At 38.9% G+C, this 24309-nt stretch overlaps 1 protein-coding gene across 3 annotated transcripts in view; it reads left to right on the forward strand.

The window, feature by feature from the left end:
* RASSF8 (Ras association domain family member 8) overlaps nt 1-24309 on the forward strand; it is a 126134-nt gene that overhangs the window by 78093 nt on the left and 23732 nt on the right. For 2 of the 3 annotated variants that reach the window (XM_034646203.1, XM_034646205.1), the window contains one exon: nt 22905-23111. In XM_034646203.1, coding sequence (XP_034502094.1) covers nt 23009-23111 — 103 coding nt within the window. In that variant the 5' untranslated portion in view covers nt 22905-23008. Of the gene's footprint in view, nt 1-16890; nt 17028-22904; nt 23112-24309 lie in introns of those variants that run through there. The other variant, XM_034646204.1, reaches the window with a different exon arrangement.

Raw genomic sequence — 24309 nt, forward strand, 5'->3', positions numbered from 1 at the left:
TTTACCTTAACTCTTGAACCTGTTAGCCTCAGCTGTTCGGTGTTTTGGTTTGGTTTGGTTGATTTGGTTTGGTTTGGTTTTTGGAAGTGGGAGTGTGATACCACTATCATAAGATGATAGTGATAAGTACTTGGCTAACTTTATAAATCTAACCCTCATCAACAATACATCATGTATTTAAAATTAAATCATTATTTCATTTTCTTGACTTTGATCGGATCTCCACAAATTTGAGTATTAGATTCATTTGAACGGTTGCTTTTTTGTTTTGATTTTGGTAATATTCTTGATGTTTTGACTTTTGTAGTTATTGAATCATAACTTTAAATACATTAGTGTTTTTGATTTTTAAAAAAGGAAATAAGGACATTGTTTATCTCAACATAGGATTTCTGGTTCAGTAGCTAAGCACAAATAATTAGTTCCTTGGATTTGAATTTTCAAAATTAACAACTTCATTCTTAGTCATTTTGCCACTTCTAGGTAAATTTTGAGCAGTGGAAAAACTTCCAAAAAGTTAAAGTTATGTGTCTACTAGTGTTTCAGTGAACTGATTATAGATAGATAGCTCTTGACTGTAAAGACTTGTATCCCATGCTGCTGTGCTGAAACCTCCTAAATGCCCCTCTGCCTTCCCTTCCAGCCCCCCTTCCCCCAAACCTTCTCAGCTTTTAGATATTAAATCTACTAGCTTTTAAATAGTAAATTTGTTAGGCCTGAATCCTTGATTCCCATTTTATTAGTAAGGTAACTGCTGACTCTTTATTTGAACTGAGACTTTTTATTGTTTTCTGAGCACTGAATATATTTATGTAGGATGAACATGAATTTAATATATTAATATTTTTATATATAGATTTTATTCTCTGTGATTTTTTTCATAGTCTAAAATTTAATAATTTATTTAATCTATCTTGGCCCCTAAATATGTTGCTATCCATCACATTCAAACACAAGCCATGAGTTTTTTGAGATTCCCTACATTAGTTTTAATATGTACAGCTTTTAAAGTATTTCATTGTTAAGTTTGTTCCTCTTTCACTTCTTTGGGAGCTTAGTTGGATTAATATCATTAAGGATTTGTGGAAATTTAGACAACCAGAAATCATTGATCCCCTGGCTTTGACATTGGATAGTTGTATAACTTGAAGAGTTGTTACTAATATAAAGAGCATGTACTTGGTTCACAAGATTAGCAGTTATAAAGGAAGAAACTCTGATTTCTAGTTTAAATTATAATTAAGGAAGCAGAGAGGGAGAGAAGAGTGTGTCTGTGGGCACACACACACACATATGTGTATAAATATGCATACACATATACATACATTAAAATACTAAATTGCAAGTCTAGATCAGTCTTATAGTGGAAGCACAGGACAGCCTGATATAAATTTGTACAATAATGCTACGGAGGGTCGCTTGGGTGCCTCAGTCATTTAAGTGTCTGCCTTCTGCCCAGGTCGTGATCTCAGGGTCCTGGATTGAGCCACTTGTCCGGCTTCCTGCTCGGCAGGGAGTCTGCTTCTCCCTATCCCTCTGCGCTTCCCCTCCCCCCCATGCTCTCTTTCTCTGTATCTCAAATAAAATCTAAAAAAAAAAATGCCAAGGAGCTACTATTTAAGGACATAAAGTATACTTGAGTGAGTTTTACAGCTTTATGTCACCTCTCTGATACTGTGATGTGTTGGATCTGTCTTCTCAGCTCCAGATGCAGATTTCTAATTTTGCTGAATAGCTCTACAGAAATATTGCTCTTACAAATTCAGAATATCCAAGACTTAATAACTTCTTGTTTATGACAGAATCATTGAGAATATGAATTGCTAGTTATCGTAAATGTCTTAGGGTCTAGTTTTAAAAATAAAATGAGGTACATGTTTATTTAATTTTTTTCTGAAATAATATATGTACAAATAAAAAAATGTTAGTTTATCTTTTCCCCACCTAAGTGAGCTAAATGTAGCAATTTAAGAACTTGTTTACAGAGAAAACAACGTATTTGAAGGAAGTTTGGAAAAGAGCATATGCTGTGTTCACTCTGTGTATTCCCAAGCTTTGAAATGGAAAAGAATATTAGCCACAGGTCTCTCTCTGGGTCTATTTGTCTTCATAATCTTAGATAAAGTTATTTAGATAGGTAATTTATAAACCAGAATCTGAAAATGGCTTGAGTAGTCTGTGCTGTTTATTTTATCAATTCCTTTGTTATGATCTCATTAAATTCCTTACATTCTTTTTATTAAAACTCTCTGAGTGTGTAGGGTGGAGCATGTCTTTCCTTTTAACTGGTGACATTTGGCCTATTTTGATAAATTTGTTTTTAGGGAGGGAAGAGCCTTGCTTAAAGTGATAAGGTGTTAAAAAGAGCCGTGTCAGCAGAATTTTATACTGCACTGATTTTTTTTCCATTTCTAAACGTTAGACATCATTTTTGCAGTTATTTTTCTATCTACTCTTTCATAAGTATGATTTACTTGCACTGAGCATTTAAAAATGAATATCCATAAAATTATTTCAATTAAATATTTTATTTAGGATCACGTGGAAGCTACAAATTGTAGATTAAAACAATAGCATTCCTTTTGTAGGCATTGCCTTGGAATATACAACATTTAAGAATTTTACAATGCAAGGACGCCTGGGTGGCTCAGTCAGTTAAGCATCTACCTTTAGCTCAGGTCTCGATCCCAGCGTCCTGGGATCCAGAGTCCCACATCCCGATCCTTGCTCAGCAGGGAGCCTGCTTCTCCCTCTGCCTGCTGCTCCCCCTGCTTGTGCTGTCTTTCTTTCCCTCTGACAAATAAATAAATATAATCTTTAAAAAAAAATTACAGTGCAGTGAAATAGTCACAGTAGCATCATTAATGGTAGGATTTACCGTTTATTCCAAGAGTTTAAATCAGGGCTTTACTGGGCTTAAAATGCCTCGATGTCAATTTTGTCACCTCTGGATTCATACTGACACTTTCTCATTAGTAGTGTGCTTTTTATCCCGTTAAATGTAAACTGTCAGTTTCTGTCCTGTGTTAATTCAGCAAACACATATGGTGCACCCACTATGTATCATCCACTGGGCTGAAGGGTTCAAAAAGGTAGTACAGGAGTCAGAAGAGTTAATCAAAGAAGCTCTGTGAGAGTTGCCGTGATGAAACAAAAACATAATGCTTTTGAAAGCACAGGGAATGGCCACCTTCAGATCAGAAGAGGAGACAAGAGATTGGGGAAAGATGCCTAGAAGGAAGCTAAAGTCAGGAAAGTATTTTCCAAGAAGGAAGAATAGCATATACAGCGCAAAGGTGCTTGAGAGAATGATGTATTCAGTGAACCAAAATGTCTTAGCATAATGGTAGAGGGCAACTGGGAGAGTTGCAAGAGAGTCAAGGAGTACATCAGTGACTGTTGAGGAGTTTGGATTTTATAGATTCTTCAGATCTTTGGGATCTGAAGGCAGTAGAGAGCCTTTGGAAGATTCTGAGCAGGAGTGTGGAATCAAACTTGTATTTAAGAAAGATTTCTCTAGCAATAATGTACAAAATGGGGGCGCCTGGGTGGCACAGCGGTTAAGCGTCTGCCTTCGGCTCAGGGCATGATCCTGGCGTTATGGGATCGAGCCCCACATCAGGCTCTTCCGCTATGAGCCTGCTTCTTCCTCTCCCATCCCCTTGCTTCTGTTCCCTCTCTCGCTGGCTGTCTCTATCTCTGTTGAATAAATAAATAAAATCTTTAAAAAAAAAATAATGTACAAAATGAAGTGCAGGGGCAGAGGTAGGATAGGAAGGCAGAGGGATCCGCTGGCAGGCAGCCTCGGAATGCAGTCGTTCCACTCCAGGTTACAAGTGTCCTAAGCAGCATTTGTAATAACCAAAAACTGAGAATAACCCCGCTGTCTGTCAACCCTAGGCAAATGAGTGAACTGTGGTTTATTTATACAGTGGAAATCTCTACTGCAGTGAGAAGGAATGAACGACGCTATGCACGGCAGCACGGGTGAAGCTCAGCGGACATACTTCATGTGACATAGGCCCTTATACAAAATTCAAAACTGGATGAAACTAGATTATGATGATAGAGGCCAGAATAATGGTTGCCTTCTAGGGAGGCGTCAGGACGAGGAGAGGGGTTCTTTTTGGTCTTAAAAACTGATTAGACAGTTGTGTTTGCTTTGTGAAAATTCATCAAACTTAAAATTTCTGAAATGTTACGTTTCAAATGTGTTTCTAAAAATCCAGTTTTCTTAACTGCTAAGCATGTACACTCTTCCATTTCCATTCCCTAGAAAGCCCCTTTCTTTCTAGATAGTGACATATCTATTATCTTGCTGCTATTTTGCTCCCACTTTGCAACTCGTTGAGGCAGGGGGTAGATTTTGGCGACCACTGGAGGAATCCTTGGCCTATTTTTTGACCCATTTCACTCAATGGGGTGCTAGTTCTCCAAGCACCTTTGCCAAGATAACTGCTGTATTAGCAGTGCTTTTTACTCTGAAAATGTAGGGCTTGATGAGATGTAAACACATTGTGGAAATCAGATATACTATGAAATGTAAGTAAATGTATTTAAACATAACAAAAACTAAGGGGGTTTTTGCCTTAAGGAAGCAGTTAAATTTGGAAAGCAAATTGGGATTTTTAAGTTAATTGCTTTAGTTGTTGTACCTTAGAGTTGAGCCATTTATATTTATTCATATGCTCTAGGTCAAATGTAAAGCTTTCCTCATTCAGTCTGTCTACTGACTGACAGGTCATAGCCATCTTCACCTGGCATCGCTAGTTTCAGTAAAGGGCAGGGACTCAGCCTAAGCCCAGTCCTTTAAATAGAATATTGTCAAGTAGAATACCACTTCAGTCAGCATCACTGGTAATATTTACAATAAATGCCATGCCTTTTGCCCCGAAATGTCACAGCACACAGCTCAAACTTAGCATCTATCTTCTCCAATAATACCGAATGCCCACAAAACAGTGCAACACTTTCTAGATTATTTGAAGTCCAAATAAAGAGCACATAGTATCTCTTTAAAGAGAATGTCATCTAAAGGTAATATGAAGAATAAGGTGTGGCAATTTAAATCAATAGCATTATGTTACATTACCTCTCTATTAAATTTTGAATTAACCTATTAAAATTCTGCTACAATGAAAAAAAATAAAATTTTGCTACAATAGAAAGTACCTATTACTTGAAAATATCACCAAAAGATGCACCTATTTTTGCATATTATCTAGGGATTTAATTATTTAATTGACTTAGATTTTTCTTTAGGAAATAAATAGAATTAGCAAAATTCTTCTTGACTCTTAAAGATTATAGGAAAACTACCTTTTCACATTGATCATACTTTTTAAATTTTCTTTGAATTGAAATAGTTCCTTAACAAAGATTCTTAGGGATTGTGCATGTTTAGTTTTGCCAAATATAGTTTCTGGCTTCCACACTCTCAAGGCATTTAATACTTTACCAACTGAATACGTATAGTAATGAATTTTAGGAAATATGTGAACTGTTCTACTTTATATACTGTATTATTTAAATCTTAAAATTGAAATTAATATAAGTTTTATAGTCTGGCAACTACTTTGACCCAGGAGTCAGGCAGTCAAATTTCCTTTAACTGTATGTATTAATTTCAGTAGCATTTCCTCCCAAAATTCTTTTATTTTGGCTTTCAAATGTTTATATACTAATTTCGCTTAGAAATACTAATTTCCTGTACCTTCAGAGGAAGATGTTCTGACATATAAAATTTGGCTATTTAAAGTTACCATTGTAACCGTAAGTCCAAATGTTGTTTTGTTGAAAAGTTAACACTTATTTCATTGTAAATATAAAAATGGGCTTCTTTGTCAGAATTGATGGGCTCAATATTTATAAAAATATGAATGAGAAGTCTGTAGTGATCTTGGCTTCATGAATAAAAAATAAATTTATTTTTATCCCCTATCAAGTAAAACAGTGGATTTCATCACAGAATGTCATAAATACTAAATTCAAGAAATAGATACCGTAAGGTCACAACATAATTTGTTATCACTCTTATGGATGACAGTCACTAATGAAATAGCCCATATCTATTCAGATGTGGAGAAGAAAATGATTCTGCCCTATAGACACTTTGTTTTGTAGTGGAAAGAACTTAGGCTTTGGGGGTCTGATAACATTTGGATTTAGACCCGAGCTCTGTTCCTGCTTCACTGAGACAAGGGAGAGATGGGAGGAGCAGTTTCCAGCAGGAATCTCAGGGGTCATGTATTCCTTACTAAGTCTGATTTGGTTATTGAACATCAGCTCCTTGCTTCTTCTCAGCTCTGTGGCAATAATTAAGCTAAATATATCATTCAGCTTGGTAGTATTGGAATTTCTACGTCACAGGATCACATCTACTTGATTACTTTCTCTCCTGAGCCAGGACTGGTGATTACAAAGTCCTGGCAAACTTTACTAATAACTTTATTTCATAAATGTAAGTAACTTTTTAGTAGTTACAAGCATTATCAGATTTGGATCTGCCACTTGCTGGCTGAGTGACTCTGGAGGAGTTACTAATTTCTCTATCCCTCCCTTTCCTCATTTGTATCAATATAATTCATGTCACGTAGAGATATAGATGGGTATTGAATGGATTAGATATAATAGTTAACTTTTCATCTATCACAGAGTAAGAGCTCAGTCTATATTAGCTATTTATTCTTTTTGTTATGCAAGTAACAAAGATGTGGGGTTTTTTTGTTTTTTTTTTTATTTTATTTTATTATATTATGTTAATCACCATACAGTACATCCCCAGATTCCGATGTAAAGTTTGCTGCTTCATTAGTTGCGTATAACACCCAGTGCACCATGCAATACGTGCCCTCCTTACTACCCATCACCAGTCTATCCCATTCCCCCACCCCCTCCCCTCTGAAGTCTTCAGTTTGTTTCTCATAGTCCATAGTCTCTCATGTTTCATTCCCCCTTCTGATTACCCCCCTTTTCTTTATCCCTTTCTTCCCCTACCGATCATCCTAGTTCTTATGTTCCATAGATGAGAGAAATCATATGATAATTGTCTTTCTCTGCTTGACTTATTTCACTTAGCATTATCTCCTCCAGTGCCGTCCATGTTGCAGCAAATGTTGAGAATTCGTTCTTTCTGATAGCTGAGTAATATTCCATTGTATATATGGACCACAGCTTCTTAATCCAGTCATCTGTTGAAGGGCATCTCGGCTCCTTCCATGATTTGGCTATTGTGGACAATGCAGCTATGAACATTGGGGTGCATATGGCCCTTCTCTTTACTACGTCTGTATCTTTGGGGTAAACACCCAGTAGTGCAATGGCTGGGTCATAGGGTAGTTCAATTTTTAACTTTTTAAGGGACCTCCACACTGTTTTCCAGAGTGGCTGTACCAACTTGCATTCCCACCAACAATGTAGGAGGGATCCCCTTTCTCCACATCCTCTCCAACAATTGTTGTTTCTTGCCTTGTCTATCTTTGCCATTCTAACTGGCGTAAGGTGGTATCTCAGTGTGGTTTTGATTTGAATTTCCCTGATGGCTAATGATTTTGAACATTTTTTCATGTGTCTGTTAGCCATTTGTATGTCTTCATTGGAAAAGTGTCTGTTCATATCTTCTGCCCATTTTATGATTTGTTTATTTGTTTCTCGTGTATTGAGTTTGAGAAGTTCTTTGTAGATCTTGGATACCAGTCCTTTATCTGTGGTGTCCTTTGCAAATATATTCTCCCATTCCGTGGGCTGTCTCTTAGTTTTTTTGACTGTTTCCTTGGCTGTGCAGAAGCTCTTTATCCTGATAAAGTCCCATAAGTTCATTTTATCTTTTATTTCTCTTGCCTTTGGAGATGTGTCGTGAAAAAGGTTGCTCTGGCCGATGTCATAGAAGTTGTTGCCTATGTTCTCCTCTAGAATTTTGATGGATTCCTGTCTCACATTGAGGTCTTTCATCCATTTGGAGTTTATTTTTGTGTATGGTGTGAGAGAGTGGTCAAGTTTCATTCTTTTGCATGTAGCTGTCCAATTTTCCCAGCACCATTTATTGAAGAGACTGTCTTTTTTCCACCGGATGTTTTTTCCTGCTTTATCAAAGATTAGTTGCCCAAAGAGCCGAGGGTCCATTTCTGGGTTCTCTATTCTGTTCCATTGGTCGATGTGTCTGTTTTTGTGCCAGTACCATGCTGTCTTTGTGATCACAGCTTTGTAGTACAGCTCGAAATCCGGCATTGTGATGCCCCCAGCTTTGTTTTTCCTTTTCAACAGTTCCTTGGAGATTCGGGGCCTTTTCTGGTTCCATACAAATTTAAGGACTATTTGTTCCAGTTCTTTGAAAAATGTCCTCGGTATTTTGATCGGGATAGCATTGAAAGTGTAGATTGCTCTGGGTAGTATGGACATTTTAACTATGTTAATTCTTCCAATCCATGAGCATGGAATATTTTTCCATCTTTTTATGTCTTCCTCAATATCTTTCAAAAGTGATCTATAGTTTCTAGCATATAGGTCCTTTACGTCTCTGGTTAAGTTAATTCCAAGGTAACGCATGGTTTTTGGTGTTATTGTAAATGGGATGGATTCCCTAATTTCTCTTTCTTCAGTCTCGTTATTCGTGTATAGAAATGCAACTGATTTCTGGGCATTGATTTTGTATCCTGCCACCTTACTGAATTGTTCTATAACTTCTAATAGTTTGGGAGTGGATTCCTTTGGGTTTTCCATATAGAGTATCATGTCATCTGCAAAGAGAGACAGTTTGACTTCTTCTTTGCCGATTTGGATACCTTTGATCCCTTTTTGTCTTCTGATTGCTGTTGCAAGGACTTCTAGTACTATGTTGAATAATAGTGGCGAGAGTGGGCATCCTTGTCGTGTTCCTGATCTTAAGGGAAAGGCTTCCAGCTTTTCCCCATTGAGAATAATGCTTGCAGTAGGCTTTTCATAGATGGCTTTTATGAGATTGAGAAATGTACCCTCTATTCCTACACTCTGAAGGGTTTTAATCAGGAAAGGATGCTGTATTTTGTCAAATGCTTTTTCTGCATCAATTGAGAGGATCATATGGTTCTTGAGTCTTTTCTTGTTGATATGATGTATCACATTGATTGATTTGCGAGTGTTGAACCATGCTTGCATCCCAGGTATGAATCCCACTTGGTCATGATGGATAATCCTTTTAATGTACTGTTGGATTCTATTAGCAAGGATCTTGTTGAGGATTTTGGCATCCATATTCATTAGAGAAATCGGTCTGTAATTCTCCTTTTTGAGGGGGTCTTTGCCTGGTTTGGGGATCAAGGTAATATTAGCCTCATAGAATGAGTTTGGTAGCTTTCCTTCTGTTTCTATTTTTTGAAATAGCTTTAGGAGAATAGGTATTATTTCTTCTTTGAATGTTTGGTAGAATTCCCCAGGAAAACCGTCTGGGCCTGGAGTTTTATTATTTGGAAGGTTGTTTATCACTGACTCAATTTCTTCATAGTTAATTGGCCTATTTAAGAAATCTATTTCTTCCTGTTTCAGTCTTGGTAGTTTATAGGTTTCCAGGAAGGCCTCCATCTCTTCCAGATTGTTTAGTTTTTTGGCATATAGCTGTTGATAAAAGTTTCTAATAATCCTTGCAATTTCAATGGTGCTGGTCGTGACCTCTCCCTTTTCAGTCATAATTTTAATAATCTCAGTCCTTTCTCTTTGTTTTTGGACAAGTTTTGCCAGTGGTCTATCAATTTTATGGATTCTCTCAAAGAACCAGCTTCTAGTCCTGTTGATCTGCTCTACTGTGGTTCTGGTCTCTAATTCATTGATTTCTGCTCTAATCTTGGTCAACTCCTTCCTTGTCAGTGGGTTAGGCCTGTCCCTCTGTTGCTGTTCCAGTTTCTTGAGGTGAGAATATAGAAACTGCATTTTAGATTTTTCTATTCTTTTGAGTGAGGCTTGGATGGCTATGTATTTCCCCCTTAGGACTGCCTTTGCAGTATCCCATAGGTTTTGGACCGTTGTGTATTCATTCTCGTTGGTCTCCATAAATTGTTTAATTTGTTTTTTGATTTCCTGGTTTATCGAGTCATTCTTGAGCAGGATGGTTCTTAGCCTCCAAGTGTTTGAGTTTCTTCCAGGTTTTTCCTTGTGGTTGAGTTCCAATTTCAGAGCGTTGTGGTCTGAGAATATGCAGGGGATAATTTCAATCTTTTGGTATTGGCTGAGACCTGTTTTGTGTCCCAGAGCATGATCTATTCTTGAGAATGTTCCATGGGCATTTGAATAGAATGAGTATTCTTTGGTTCTGGGGTGTAGTGTTCTATATATATCTATGAGGTCCAACTCGTCGAGTATGGCATTCAAAGCCTTTGATTCTTTGCTTAGTTTTTGCCAGGGTGTTCTGTCTATTTCTGATAGTGGGGTGTTGAGGTCCCCTACTATTACTGTGTTCTTATCTATATGTCTCTTTATTTTGGTTAAGAGTTGGCTTGTGTATCTTGCTGCTCCCCTGTTGGGGGCATATATATTAATAATTGTCATATCCACTTGTTGAATACTTCCTTTAAGAATAATATAGTGCCCTTCTGTATCTCTCTCTATGGCCTCTAGTTTAAAATCCAGTCTATCTGATATGAGAATTGCTACTCCAGCTTTCTTTTGAGGTCCATTTGCGTGGAAGATGGTACTCCATCCCCTTACTCTAAGTCTGAATGCATCTTTGGGTTCAAAATGAGTCTCTTGTAGACAGCAAATGGATGGGTCATGTCTTTTTATCCAATCTGCAACCCTGTGGCGTTTTATGGGAGAGTTTAAGCCATTTAGATTGATAGAGATTATTGACAGATATGATTTTAATGATGCCATTTCTCTTTAAAGTCTTTGTATCGGTTGTGACTTGCTGCTCTGTATCACTCTTGGGGCCTTTTTACCTTTATAGAGCCCCCCTTAATATCTCCTGTAGGGCTGGTTTCGTGGTTACGAAATTGGTTAATGATTGGCGATTTTGGAACGTCTTTATTTCTCCATCAATTCTGAATGACAGCTTTGCTGGATAAAGGATCCTTGGCTGCATGTTTTTCTCTGAAAGAGCTTTAAAAATGCCCCCCCAAGCCTTTCTCTCATTCCAGGTCTCTGTAGACAGGTCTGACGTAATCCTGATACCTTTGCCTTGGTACGTGAGAAATTTCTTTGCCCTGGCCGCTTTCAATACTGTATCCTTGGATCTAATATTTGCGAATTGCACTATGACATGCCGTGGCGTAGGTTTGTCCTGGTTGAGCTTGGATGGGGTCCTCTCTGCCTCTTGGACACGAATGCTTGTTTCCCTTGCTAGATTAGGGAAGTTTTCAGCTACAATTTGTTCAAATATCTCTTCTAGACCTCTGTTTTTCTCCACCCCTTCAGGGATGCCGATGATTCTGACATTGGATCGTTTCATAGAGTCAGTAATCTCCCGTAATCTACATTCGTGGGCGTGGATTTTTTTAAGACCAGCTTCTATTTTCGTTTTTTCTTCTACTAACCCATCCTCCAATTCGCTAACGCGTTCCTCTGCCTCGGTGACCCTGGCCGTCAGAGCCTCTAGTTTTGACTGTATTTGGCCCACTGAGTTTTTAATTTCTGTCAGATTCGCTCTCATTTCTGCCCTTAGGGATTCTATATTCTCAGCAACGCTTTCTCTGATGCTTTTTTCAAGTTTACTCATCATCTTGACCATTGTTGCTCTGAATTCCATTTCTGATAATTGGGATACATCCATATGTATTAATTCTGTGGCCGAGGCCAATTCTGTGGCAGAGGCCACAGACTCATTATCTTTTCTTTGCTGGGGGGGACTTCTCCTTCTCGTCATTCTGATGAAGAGAGATTGCAGGGTTGTCCAGAGCCCAAGTGTTGACTGGGACCCAGGCCGTGCGCCCTTGTTTTATAGAGATCTTAGGGATGTGGGCTTCTTCCTTAAAGAGTTTATTTATTTATTTGAGAGAGAGAGAGACAGTCAGCAAGAAAGGGAACCCAAGCAGAGGAGTGGGAGAGGAAGAAGCAGGTTCCCGGTGGAGAAGCCCGATGAAGGACTCCTTACGGAGCGTTGTGATCACACCCTAATCCGAAGACAGGTGCTTGGTGACTGCGCCACTCAGGCGCTCCGGGTTGTGGGCTTCTTGATTTTTCAGCCTGCCTTCTGGGGGAGGGGCCTGCCTGCCGGTACTCAGAAAACCCTGTTTGGGTAGAGTCTCTGTGTCCCTTGCGAGGGGGGATGGGGATGGGCACCCTGTGAGCCGGTATTTCCGGGCTTTTGTTCTCTGGCGGCTTTCCCTGGCGGTTTGCTATGCCTCTTCTGAGAGAGCAGCAGCGGCTGAAATTCAGCCTCTGTCTCAGAACAGAGGGATCGCGGATCGTTCTCCACTGATGTTCTGGCCACTTTAACTCTGTTTCTGTTGGTGCTGCTCAACCCTGCAGCATCCCGGGCTGTGCGCCCCACACCCGGCGTCCCAGCCCTCACTTCCAGGGCCGGCACGTCTCTGTCCTTTGTGTTTCCAACCCCGCCAGCCGCCAGCCGCCAGCCGCCCCGCGCGGGCTCCCGGAGCTCCCCGTCTCAGTCTGGTGTCTCACGGGTGCTGACCGCGAGTCCGCCTGCTCCCCCGTGCAGGTGGCCCTCCAGCCGCCAGCCGCCCCGCGGACGCTCCCGGAGCTCCCGGTCTCAGCCTCGATCCAGTGAGCACACCGGAGCTCCGGAGCTCCGTGAGATGCTTGGTGGTGCACGCTCCCGGCTCACGGACTCAGTCTGCCGTTTCCAGAGTGCGGGTCCGCGGTCCGCCCGCTCCCCGGTGCAGGTGGCCCGCCAGCCGCCCTGCGCGCGCGCTCCTGGAGCTCGCGTTCTAAGTCTGTTGTCTCGCGGGTGCCGACCGCGAGTCCGCCTGCTCCCCCGTGCAGGTGGCCCGCCAACCGCCAGCCGTCCCGCGTGCGCTCCTGGAACTCCCTTCTCAGTCCTCGATCCAGTGAGCACACCGGAGCTCCGGAGCTCCGTGAGATGCTTGGTGGTGCACGCTCCCGGCTCACGGACTCAGTCTGCCGTTTCCAGAGTGCGGGTCCGCGGTCCGCCCGCTCCCCGGTGCAGGTGGCCCGCCAGCCGCCCTGCGCGCGCGCTCCTGGAGCTCGCGTTCTAAGTCTGTTGTCTCGCGGGTGCCGTCCGCGAGTCCGCCTGCTCCCCCGTGCAGGTGGCCCGCCAACCGCCAGCCGTCCCGCGTGCGCTCCCGGAACTCCCTTCTCAGTCTGCTGTCTCAAGCGTGCGGGTCCCCGGTCTGTCCGCTCCCCCTTGTAGGTGGCTACCGCTTCCCGGCGCCCTGACACGGCGGCTCCCTCCCCCTTCTGTTTAGCTTCCGATATCTGTGCGCGGTTTCACGGCTCCCCGCTTCGTACCTCGATACTCAGCGCTGGAGATGTTCATTTGTAGAGATCCAGATGTATCTTCCTGCGTCTCAGGCTGATTCCGTGGATATTCCTGCTGGTCTGGTACCTATCCAGCTCAACTCAGGGGACTGGCTGGAAAAGGGGTCCCCTACTCCTCCGCCATCTTCCTCCTTCCAAAGATGTGTTTTTATTTGAAGGGTTGGTTTACGATGAAAATACCAAAGCGCATCTGCTCAAGGAGAAATATCACAAATCTGTTTGCACTTACATCTGTCATTTAAAATGTAACCAAGTGTTCAGTAATTTTTTAAAAGTGCATTATAACATTGCTCCCTGCCAGTTTTCTAATGACTATGAATGAGAGCCTTGAAATAGCACATATAGTAAAAGGCACGATTTAATTGAGGCCAGAGTTCAGGGTTTTTTGCATTAAGATTTAGAGAGTGTGATCCCTCATCCCAGGCCTTAGAGCTCTAACAGGAGTTAAGCTATCACAGATCTTGGCACTATACACATGCCTCCAACTACCTCTAAAGGGCCACAAAGTAGACTGGGACCCTAACAAAAGATGTAAGTGCAAAACAGATGGCTTTTTATATTCCTTTTTTATAATAATACTGCAGCAAGAAATGGAACCCAGTGGTATATTATTTTTATATTTCTTAAGAGATTTTGTGCCAGTATAACTAATTTGTAAGGTCCCCTACTGTTCCACCTTCCATGAACATGTAACAAAATTAGCAAGAACAGACAACACACAATTTTTTTCATACTCCTGCTCTTATATCAGTGGTAACCCCCATTTTGTGGTCTATTTTAACTAGAATTCTTTATAGGAACAACTCCTTCAACGTCTTTCATACTGGGCACTTATTTCAATATATATAAATATATTTAATTTCCATTTTCAGAATAATCTGGTATTCCAAATATTGGCTAACATCTATCTGTGTGACTTTGATCAAATGATATAATTTGGCCAGGCCTCAGTCTCCTGTGCTCAGTAAAATGACTATACTAGTTGATGGCCAATGAGTTGCTAGCTCTGAAAGGCAAGATATCTTACCAATTTGGTTTTGGTGAATTCTATGAAATGATTGACCTTTACCTAGAGATAAAATACCATCTTGTGCCCATCGCTCTCTGGTTTCTCCAGTGCAAGGAATCCACAGTTCCTTGTTACAACTTTTGCCAGGTAGAGCTAAGTGTATTTTGGGGTGTTGTTGGTTGGCTTTGACTTGAGAAGAAGAATATGGTAAGGATGGAATGGTAGAAAAGAAGGAATAAAAGAAGAGGCACGTGCTGGGATCTTATTGGCACTTGTGTGGAAGTTAAAGCTGACTCAGGGCTACTACCACTAGAGAGACTGTGACCACCGGGAACTGGCTTACAATGATGGCTGTATGGGCCATCAGAGGTCTTGACCTAGACCAAATTGTATGTTTCTGTGTGTTGGCTTTCGTTCATTTCCATCACTTTTATGACATCCCTTCATACCTACCAAGTGGCCATTGTCTCATGCCACCATGGCTCCCTGGCCTCTCTGTATCTTCTTCTCCTGTAATCCTTTTCAGGATGTGATATTCCAGGTTAAATTCCCAAGCAAAACACTTGATTTAGTAATGTTCTGTCGACCAAAAGTCAAAGAAGAATTCAGTCTAATAAATTTGGCCTTGTGTTTCCACAGGATATTAGAATGACTGTACAAATGGTAATAACCATTTTGAGGGAATTGGCAAGAAATTACTTTCTGGTAGTGTCAGTATATTAGACTGGTAGGAATTATTTTGAAACAGAGTTTGCTTTTGAGACTAGCCTTAGTTACTGGAAACACATCTCTTTATTTTCTAAAATGGGCAGTTGTAAAGATTTTGCTTCCCCTTAAAATTATACTTACTCCATAGAAATCCTGTGTTCCTGCTCAGAGCTTTAATTAACAGATCCAAGTTTACCCAAATTATTAGTTCAGAAATCAGTTTGGTGAAGTACTGTACTCCCAAAAGATTCTTGGTACTGTTTTATGAACGTTTGGTTAATGCCTCTGGGTATGGGAGAAGTCATAGATGTGGGTTTAATATTATATATGATTTAGAAAAATATGATTGTCAATAAGCTATCTGGAGGTGGGCTTAGAATAAGAAACTCACCTGAAGGCAGCGGCTCTTCTAGCACCAAATTTGATGCTAAATAAAAAACTAAAGTTACTAGCTATATTCATTTTAAAAGTTTACTTTTTTAAGGAAAAAAAGGTAGTTCTTAATAGCAGGATCAATATTTTTATGCCATTAACTTCAATTGATTTGTATCATGTTTATGCCAGATATAATTGAAATTCCTTAATATGGATGCTAATCTCAATTATCATTTCTAATCTTGATTTAAAAACTTTGAAAATTTTGGCTGCTTTTAAGGTACATGGTGTAATAACCTAAAATGTCTTTACTTTTCCATGTTCTTATTAAAATAATATTATTTCTGAAATTTTGCTTTTGTATTGATTTTTACTGTAATAAAGAAGTTTCTAATTTTTGAAAGTTATAATTTTTATTTCCATACAGAAAACTAACTTTTGTTTGAGTTCATATTTTGTGTCAAGCCCTGCACTAAGTACATTTTATTTATTTATTTATTTATTTATTTATTTATTTATTTATTTATTTGACATATGACAGAGAGGCACCGAGAGAGGGAACACAAGCAGGGGGAGTGGGAAAGGAAGAGGCAGGCTCCCAGACAAGCAGGGAACCCGATGCAGGACTCGATCCCAGAACCCTGGGATCACACCCCGAAGCCAAAGGCAGACACTCAACAACAGAGCCACCCCGGTGCCCCACTCTAAGTACATTTTAAAAAGACATTTCATTTCTCGCAAATGCCTCTTGAAAAGTTATGCATCTTGACTTAAGTCACACAGTAGGTAATAGACTCAGGATTTGAACCTTGGTACATTCTGTTTCCACTAATCCGTGTTACCTTGTAAAAAATGGCTTTTTCCAAAAAGTCGTTTTTAATGGTGTGAACTTAAAGAAAATGCCAGAAATCTCTAAGAAGCTTTGGTTTGTATTTAAGGCAAGAGTTAAAAATTGTTGCAAATATGCAGACATATTTATTTTGGACTCTATAAAAATAAATATGGATGTAATTTTCAAAAAATGGAGAAATAATTTGTTAGTACCAAAAAATGAACCTGATCATGAGACACTCATTTTGCTGACATGTGCAGTAGTTATCATAGGTTCTCTGAATTAAAACTGTAGTTTCTTAACATGATATGGTTGGTTTACTCTTTTCTTTCTCCTAAAATGGAAAATTTCTACATGTTGTCTGATCATTGTTTATTGATAAAAATAAATTTTCACGTGATAGTAGAGGAGATTTCTTAGTGTAACTTAGGACATTTTAAAAACATTTGTTTGGGGACATTGAATCCTTTTGGAGAAGTCTGCCTTATTCATGCTTTAATTTCTTTATTCATCCCAATTTTGAATATAAGTCCCTAAATTCCTAGGTTTGTGACTTGGGAGAGTTATTTAACCTGAGACTCACTTTTCTCATCTTTAAAAATGAGGCTGATGATACCTAACTCACTGAATTATATTGTGAGGAATGACTGAGGCACAATACACCGTGCTTATTAGCAGATGGTAAGTCCTCGAGCTGTTCATTGCCGTAATTACAGAGTGGTCACTTGAATGTGTTAAATTTGGGAAATGTTAAATCACTGCATGTGTTTGAATGCTGTGACCTCAGAATGATGACTAGTAGAGAAAAGAGCATGGGTTTACTGGATTTAATAATTCATATGCAAATATTGCTTAGCATTGTGAACTTTTTTCTTTTTAGATTTTTTTTTTAATATTTATGTGACAGAGAGACAGCCAGCGAGAGAGGGAACACAGCAGGGGACTGGGAGAGGAAGAAGCAGGCTCCCAGCGAAGGAGCCCGATGTGGGACTCGATCCCAGAACGCCGGGATCACGCCCTGAGCCGAAGGCAGGCGCTTAACGACTGCGTTACCCAGGGGCCCCAGCATTGTGAACTTTTATTTATTTTTTTTTTATTTTTTATTTTTTTTAAAGATTTTATTTGACAGAGATAGAGACGGCCAGCGAGAGAGGGAACACAAGCAGGGGGAGTGGGAGAGGAAGAAGCAGGCTCACAGCAGAGGAGCCTGATGTGGGGCTCGATCCGACAACGCCGGGATCACGCCCTGAGCCGAAGGCAGACGCTTAAACCGCTGTGCCACCCAGGCGCCCCGGAACTTTTAAAAACATACTATCAAAGAAAAAAATTCTTTGACTTAAGCCATTTCTCTAAAAAGAAAAATACAAAACCCATCTTTAGAAGACATGGCTTAATCGTGGCAATTAAGACTTCATATAAGAGAAAGAGAAAAGCTATTAAACTTTCTATATTGTTCCTGGAAGCACAGCTTTACACAGTGTATCTATCACCACTCCTGGGTATTTCAAAATACATTAAAGGGCTAGCAGAAATCTCATTTTATATATAGCGTATCTTCAGAAGTTGGTCATTTGTATCCTGCAGTAGAGCGGGGTATTTCATAGGCATTGTGTCTCTCTTCCACTCTCTCACCCTCCATGCTGAGTCACTGAGTACTGATTTAACAGAGTTTAACCAGTTTCTCTGCTATGGGGTATCTTGCTGCGCATGGTCTCCCAGAGACAATGTGTTTTGGAATGTTTACCAGAGCTGTTACACTGGGGAGCCTTATTGCCCCACGGTGCATGTCACAGGACTGTTGTTCTCAGTATCTCATTTTGGGAGGCTTTTATTGATATCACTAAAGTCATCTTCCTCAGTGTCCACTTTAACATTGTGCACCTTTTGACAACCTACTTTGTGTGACACCATTTGCAGAACTGTATTATAGCAAAATAATGGGTTTGCTATAAGCAAGTGAACATTTAACTGGGTTCCAAAATGCAGAACCAGAGTGTCGTAAGCACGCATCACCTGAACACTGCAGTTCAGGAGCAAGTAACCCAGGACTGGCATCTGAGGCAGTTTTCCAGAAACCATTACTTGTACCTACCAAAATCTGTTTTCTTACCCACTTTTTTCCTTCCTAATGTGTTTTCACTCTTCTTCTCTTCTCTCATTGTGCTTCGTCCTGTCATGTCTCTTGGTTGTTGTTTTTATTGTTGTTATTTGTTTTTATCTTTGGTTACTTTTCCATCTCCCACAGGCAAAAGGTCCCCATTTTTTTTCCTTACCTTAATAACCGTTTGAACATTAAAAAGTTAATACTTTTTTAGTTCATAACAGTTGCTCTCCAGAACTTCATTTAATTATCACATCAAATTAGTTTTAGAATGAGGTGATCTAAACTCCCTTTAGTTTTTATTTTTTTAAAGATTTATTTATTTGAGAGCGAGAGAGCATACACACATGTGCAAGTGGGGGGAGGGGCAGACGGAGAAGGGAAGCCGACTCGCAGCTGATTGCGGAGGACAACACAGGGCTCAATCTCATGACCCTGAGATCATGACCTGAGCCAAAACCAAGAGTCGGTCGCCCAACCAACTGAGCCACCCAGGTGCCCCTAGTTTTTATTTTTTAACTAGTTTTCTGTACAAAAGAGAATTTGGGTATCTGATTATTAGTTCTAATAAGTACTGTTCAGAATGTACAGTGTTCATTGTGCAGAATCTCTTCCTATATGATGCCAAAAGAACTAGTGGCTAGCATCAGTGTTTTATTTAATTAAAGTAGCTAGCTTGATTGTGAAGATTTTATTAAAACACATTTTATCTGCATGCTGTTTCTATAAAGAATGCTTTAATATGCAATAACCATAGATATTAAACAAAACTGGACATGAAAGAAATGTTAAAGTTAGCAATAAGCCACCTGTATGCTTGTGTCTAGTGTCCATGGAGTAATAGAATTTGCTTAGTATTAGTAGCTTGATGGTAGCCGTTGCAAGGAAGTTATACCATTCTAAAGTATGCAGTCAATTCTTGTTATTTTTGAGAGCCTTTGGTCACAACAGTTTCATCAGCTGACCAATACATCACCTTGTTTAATGTATTTTTCTGTTGAAAGATACCTTGTTTGACATATACTATTGATTCATTAACATTAAACTCACAGCCAATAGTGCTGTAACTCGTACTGGAACAAGACTTATTCAGCAAAACATCCTTTTCTCCAAAAGTCACATCACAGCCTTCTTGTACTTAGGAACACTAGATAGTGTCAGCAGTATGCTGGGGAGCCATTTTCAACAGTGAAATCGCCAACAAAAATTACAAAAATACCAAAACATGGCACTAAATATACTGAGAAAAGATAACCTGTCGACAGTATGAAAGCTGAGACAAGAAGGCAGAGTATTGCCTCTTTACAGCCCCAGCGAGGAAAGTGTAGGTCAGGCAACTCAAGTTTTTCACTGCTGTACATGTCTTTGAATGACTCTGAAAGTGCCATAAATATTGATTTGGGAGTTACAAATAAATTTTAGTGAGTGGGTGAATTCACAAATAAGGAACCCATGAGTAATGAGGATTGGCTGAAATTGTTTTATTAAAGCACTGTTCTTGGGGGAATATGTCTCCACAAATGCAGATGCTTAATTCCAATAGGTTTTCAAGATAATAAGTAGTTTTTAACTAAAGAACACTTGTTCCCAGTAGCATGTTACTGAATAAACCCAATTTTTCATTATAAAAATTATAATAATGATTTGAATATAGAAACCTTATGGTAAAAACAATAACAACTGTAATATAATAATACCCTTGCAATAGAACCTTACTTCTACCTACATCACTGTTTCCATGGAAAAATGTATTCCAAATTCCAACTGAGATGCCAAAGCCCCGTTAGCTTCTTGAGTCCTTAGTCCCAATGATGAGCAAGCCACCATACACACCTACAGTGTAGGACTTCTGTTTTCCCTCTAGTCTAGTTCTGGGGCTGGGAGCAGAGCCATAGGAGTTGGACTCTGGATGAAAGAACAGAAGAGAGTAGTAGGGGCTTCTACTGAGAAGACAGATTCTTCAAAGGACTTTCGTGAATAACCCTGTGATTTTTAGGAAAGCTAGGGGGATGATTGTTAGTACAGCCCCAAACTTGACAGAAGCCATATTTTGAAAACAGTGGCTCTGCTGGAAATAAAATTTTGGACCGTGTGGTTCATTGATCTGATCTATTAAGGCATCTTTTTTACTCTCCTTAAGAATTTAAGTTTGAAAGATAATATTAATGGTGTTAAAAGAAAAATGCAGGTGCTGGTTTTCTCTGTGCTGAGCTGTGGGAGGAAGTCTCTGATCAAGAGGATAAATACCCTGCAAGTTTATATCAACTAAGCAATATTATTTATGCTCCGTGTTTTCCCACAACGTTATTATCTTCTGTAATATTTAACAGATGTACATGTGTTTTGTGTTCATTTATATTCACTTAATGGTTAAAAGTTTGAGGTAAAAGAATGATAATTCAAGATAAGAAAATCTGTGGTGGTGTACTAAAACCTTTATAGAACTTAAAAAATGAACCTCATAAGTTTCTTCCAAATGACAGGTTTCTTTTGGGGGAGGAGGCCTTTAATGAGATCTGTTTTTCTTGCTAGGTTTTCCAAGTTTAAAATCTTTTAATGGAAAATAATGGACTAGGTATTAAATAGATTTTAATTCATTTTAGTTTTTTAACTCAGCTGAGTTTTTTACTTAATAAAATAATTTTAATATATTAATTTAATACAATATATTAATCTTTGGACATTTTTTAAATATTAATTTTATTCCAAGAGGAATAATACATACTCTATTTTTAGTAAATAGAGCGCCTGGCAGAGAAGGAAAAATATCTTGTTTTAAGTCAGAACTCTCTTTTTCCTTTCCTTAAATGGTCTTTAAATGGATTGGGGACAGTAGCTTATATAAACTTCCCATTTGAAATTTCAAGTGTGCACCAGCCTATTAAATGTTAAGAGTTTAACCGTAAAGAAACTTGTTTAACTTTATTTGTCAGATTTCTTACATTTCTTTGGCTTTGGAACCCTTCCCCCGTGCCCCTGAAACTTTAACATCTCACGGGATTTCATAACTGAGGAACACAGTTATGGAAATTAGCTTGTCAGAGGCGAGTGGCCCTTCTTCTGGGCATATAGGGGGTTTATGAAACCACCTTGGCACTTCAGTGTAGACAGAAGGAGCCAGATCAACACACTGGGAAACGGTCAGTCCTTTCCCTTGTTTTCAGGATGACAAAAAGTATTTTTGTACCTTCTCTGGAGAAAGCAATAGGTTTATTCTCCTTCACTCATGTGTGTTCCGACTCGTATACCCAGGTGACAGGTGGCCTAGAACTATCTTAGGTCCTTTAAGAAAATGCACAAGGATTGTGTTATTGTTTGTAGTAAATACTGTTTTACTAGACACATTTTTAGTGTTTTTTAAATAAGCTTTTTCAATAAGTCATTAATCCTGAAACACCAGTTCCATTGTCAACCTTTAAATAAATTTAAGTTCATTTTAATTAAGTCAGTGTTTATTATATCTCATAAACTTTAGCACTCTTTTCAAAAACCAACAAAAAAATAGGAAGATCATAGGCGAATGGACAAAAAATCATAGATTGATTTAAGTTTTAACACAGGAAGAGCTGAGATTTTAAAAACCTACAGGAAAAAGAATTATGTACAATTGATTTTTAGCCAGCTAATAATAACATTCTAATCAATACAAGAAATCAAGGCATCTGGTTTGATTGTGTGAGAATTTAAAAATTTCTGCTCGGCTTATATATAATGCAGCTAAACAAAAAAATCAAACAAGGGGGAAACAGCAAGTGTAACGAAAAGTTGAGGTTTGTATTATTAGAGTAACTCTTATAATTTAAGAATACTATCAAAGCCCAGGTAAATGAGAAAAAGGACAAATTGTTCATACATGGGGAAGTTGTCAACCAGTAAAGGAATTAATTTCCATCAACTAATATTTTCTGCACACCTATGCCTTATGCTGTGGTTGGTGTTAGAGATTGAATGTTGAAGCCAACACTCTCAGTCTTTTGGGGAAGAGAGGGAGACAAGGGACACATGAAACAAAGCAATGCAATGGAGCTATGAAGATACATTTACAAATGCTGGCAAGGCTGCAGAAACTGGTTCAGCTGGTTTATAATTTGAAAAATGACAAAAACTTTTTTTTAACCTTACAAATGATTCTAATGAGATTTTTTTTTTTTAAAAGAAAGGAATGGCTTGTATGTTGAGCAATAGGGCTTAGTCAAGTAAGTAAGATTTCTTAGAGTTACTTTTTGATTTCTTTATGATTAGAATTATAATTATGAAAATTATAGTAATATGAAACAATGTCATGAATAGGTGGCTATAGTTGTATTAATGCTACTGAATTCAGTTCTATAAAATAAGTTTGTACATGGTCATTAATCATAGCAGGATTATGAGATATTAGAATTTATTTTGCATGATACTTAATGGAAGAAATTTGAAGACTCATTTTATTAAAAATCTTTTTTTCCTCTTTTTAGCTGACTACACAAGACTCTGCCTTCCCCATGTTTCCATAGCCAGCGACATGACCTGACACCTTGATGACCAGTCACAGGGCCCTTGGGTGACTGGCTGGTGCACCATGGAACTTAAAGTATGGGTGGATGGAGTTCAGAGGATTGTTTGTGGGGTCACCGAAGTTACAACTTGCCAGGAGGTTGTAATAGCCTTAGCTCAAGCGATAGGTAAGTGGAATTTCTGGCAGTCTGAGATAAAGTGGTTTATGCTTCCTCTTGTGGTTTGTTTATGTTTGTTTGTATTAAATGTAGATTTCTCGTTTTTTATTTGTTTCCATAATACAACTTGCAGGTATACTTTTACTTATTACTATTCCCCCATGCTTGAGTAAATCTGTAAAGACACTTATTCTCTGTCTCCCCCCAGATTTTACTGATCTTCAGACTAGAGTCTGCACTGCCTTCTGCTCTGTTGTTTATCCTAAACAATGATTTGTGGAACTAAAGATGCTTTCTTGAGCCAAAACATAAATTCCTGGTTCCCAGACCCCTCATTAGGAAAAATCTTATTTACTGTTTATTCTGACTACTTTTAGAAAAGAAAAATGCAGCAAATAACATGGTCCTTCAACAGAAAAATAATATGTGCATTTGTATATCTTCTATACAGTGGAGATGAAGTTGTCAAGTACATGCTTACTAGCTCCATCTTTTTTTTTTTTTTAAGATTTTATTTATCTATTTGACAGAGAAAGAGACAGCCAGTGAAAGAGGAAACACAAGCGGGGGGAGTGGGAGAGGAAGAAGCAGTCCCCCAGCAAAGCATGGAGCCCGATGTGGGGCGTGATCCCAGGGTCCTGAGCCGAAGGCAGATGCTTAATGACTGAGCCATCCAGGCACCCCTTACTAGCTTCATCTTATTCACCTACAGTGTTGCAACTTTTCTTCTTGGCGTCAATTTAGCTTTATCGTTTTTATACATGTTTATAATCCTTTTAGAACATGATGAGGGCATAAGCACCTACATCAGAAAAGCCAGTAATGTGGCTTACAGTTTATATTTACATCTTAAGTTCATCATTTAGCAAACATGTTAAAAGGACATTGTTTTCAGCACCATGTTAGGTGCTATTGCTTCTTTGTCTTTGAGCAACTAATCAAGTTTATGTTGTGCTAGTTTATATTGAAAACATATCACATTTGTTCAGGATTGAGAAAAGCCTGCACCATGACACCTTAGCATTTTGTAGAGGCATTTCTGGCATATACACCATTAAGAAGTTGGCAGTGCCCTGTGCAAAGATAGAGACTTTCTTTTAATACTGACATCTTTTGATTTTTCCTAAAATACTTTGTAGCACACACATATGTTAAAATAATGCTAAAAATCCTACGCTTTCACATTCAATGAAATTTTCTTCATTTT

Source organism: Ailuropoda melanoleuca, chromosome 16 (genome assembly GCF_002007445.2).
Source record: "Ailuropoda melanoleuca isolate Jingjing chromosome 16, ASM200744v2, whole genome shotgun sequence".
Classification (NCBI taxonomy): Eukaryota; Metazoa; Chordata; class Mammalia; order Carnivora; family Ursidae; genus Ailuropoda; species Ailuropoda melanoleuca.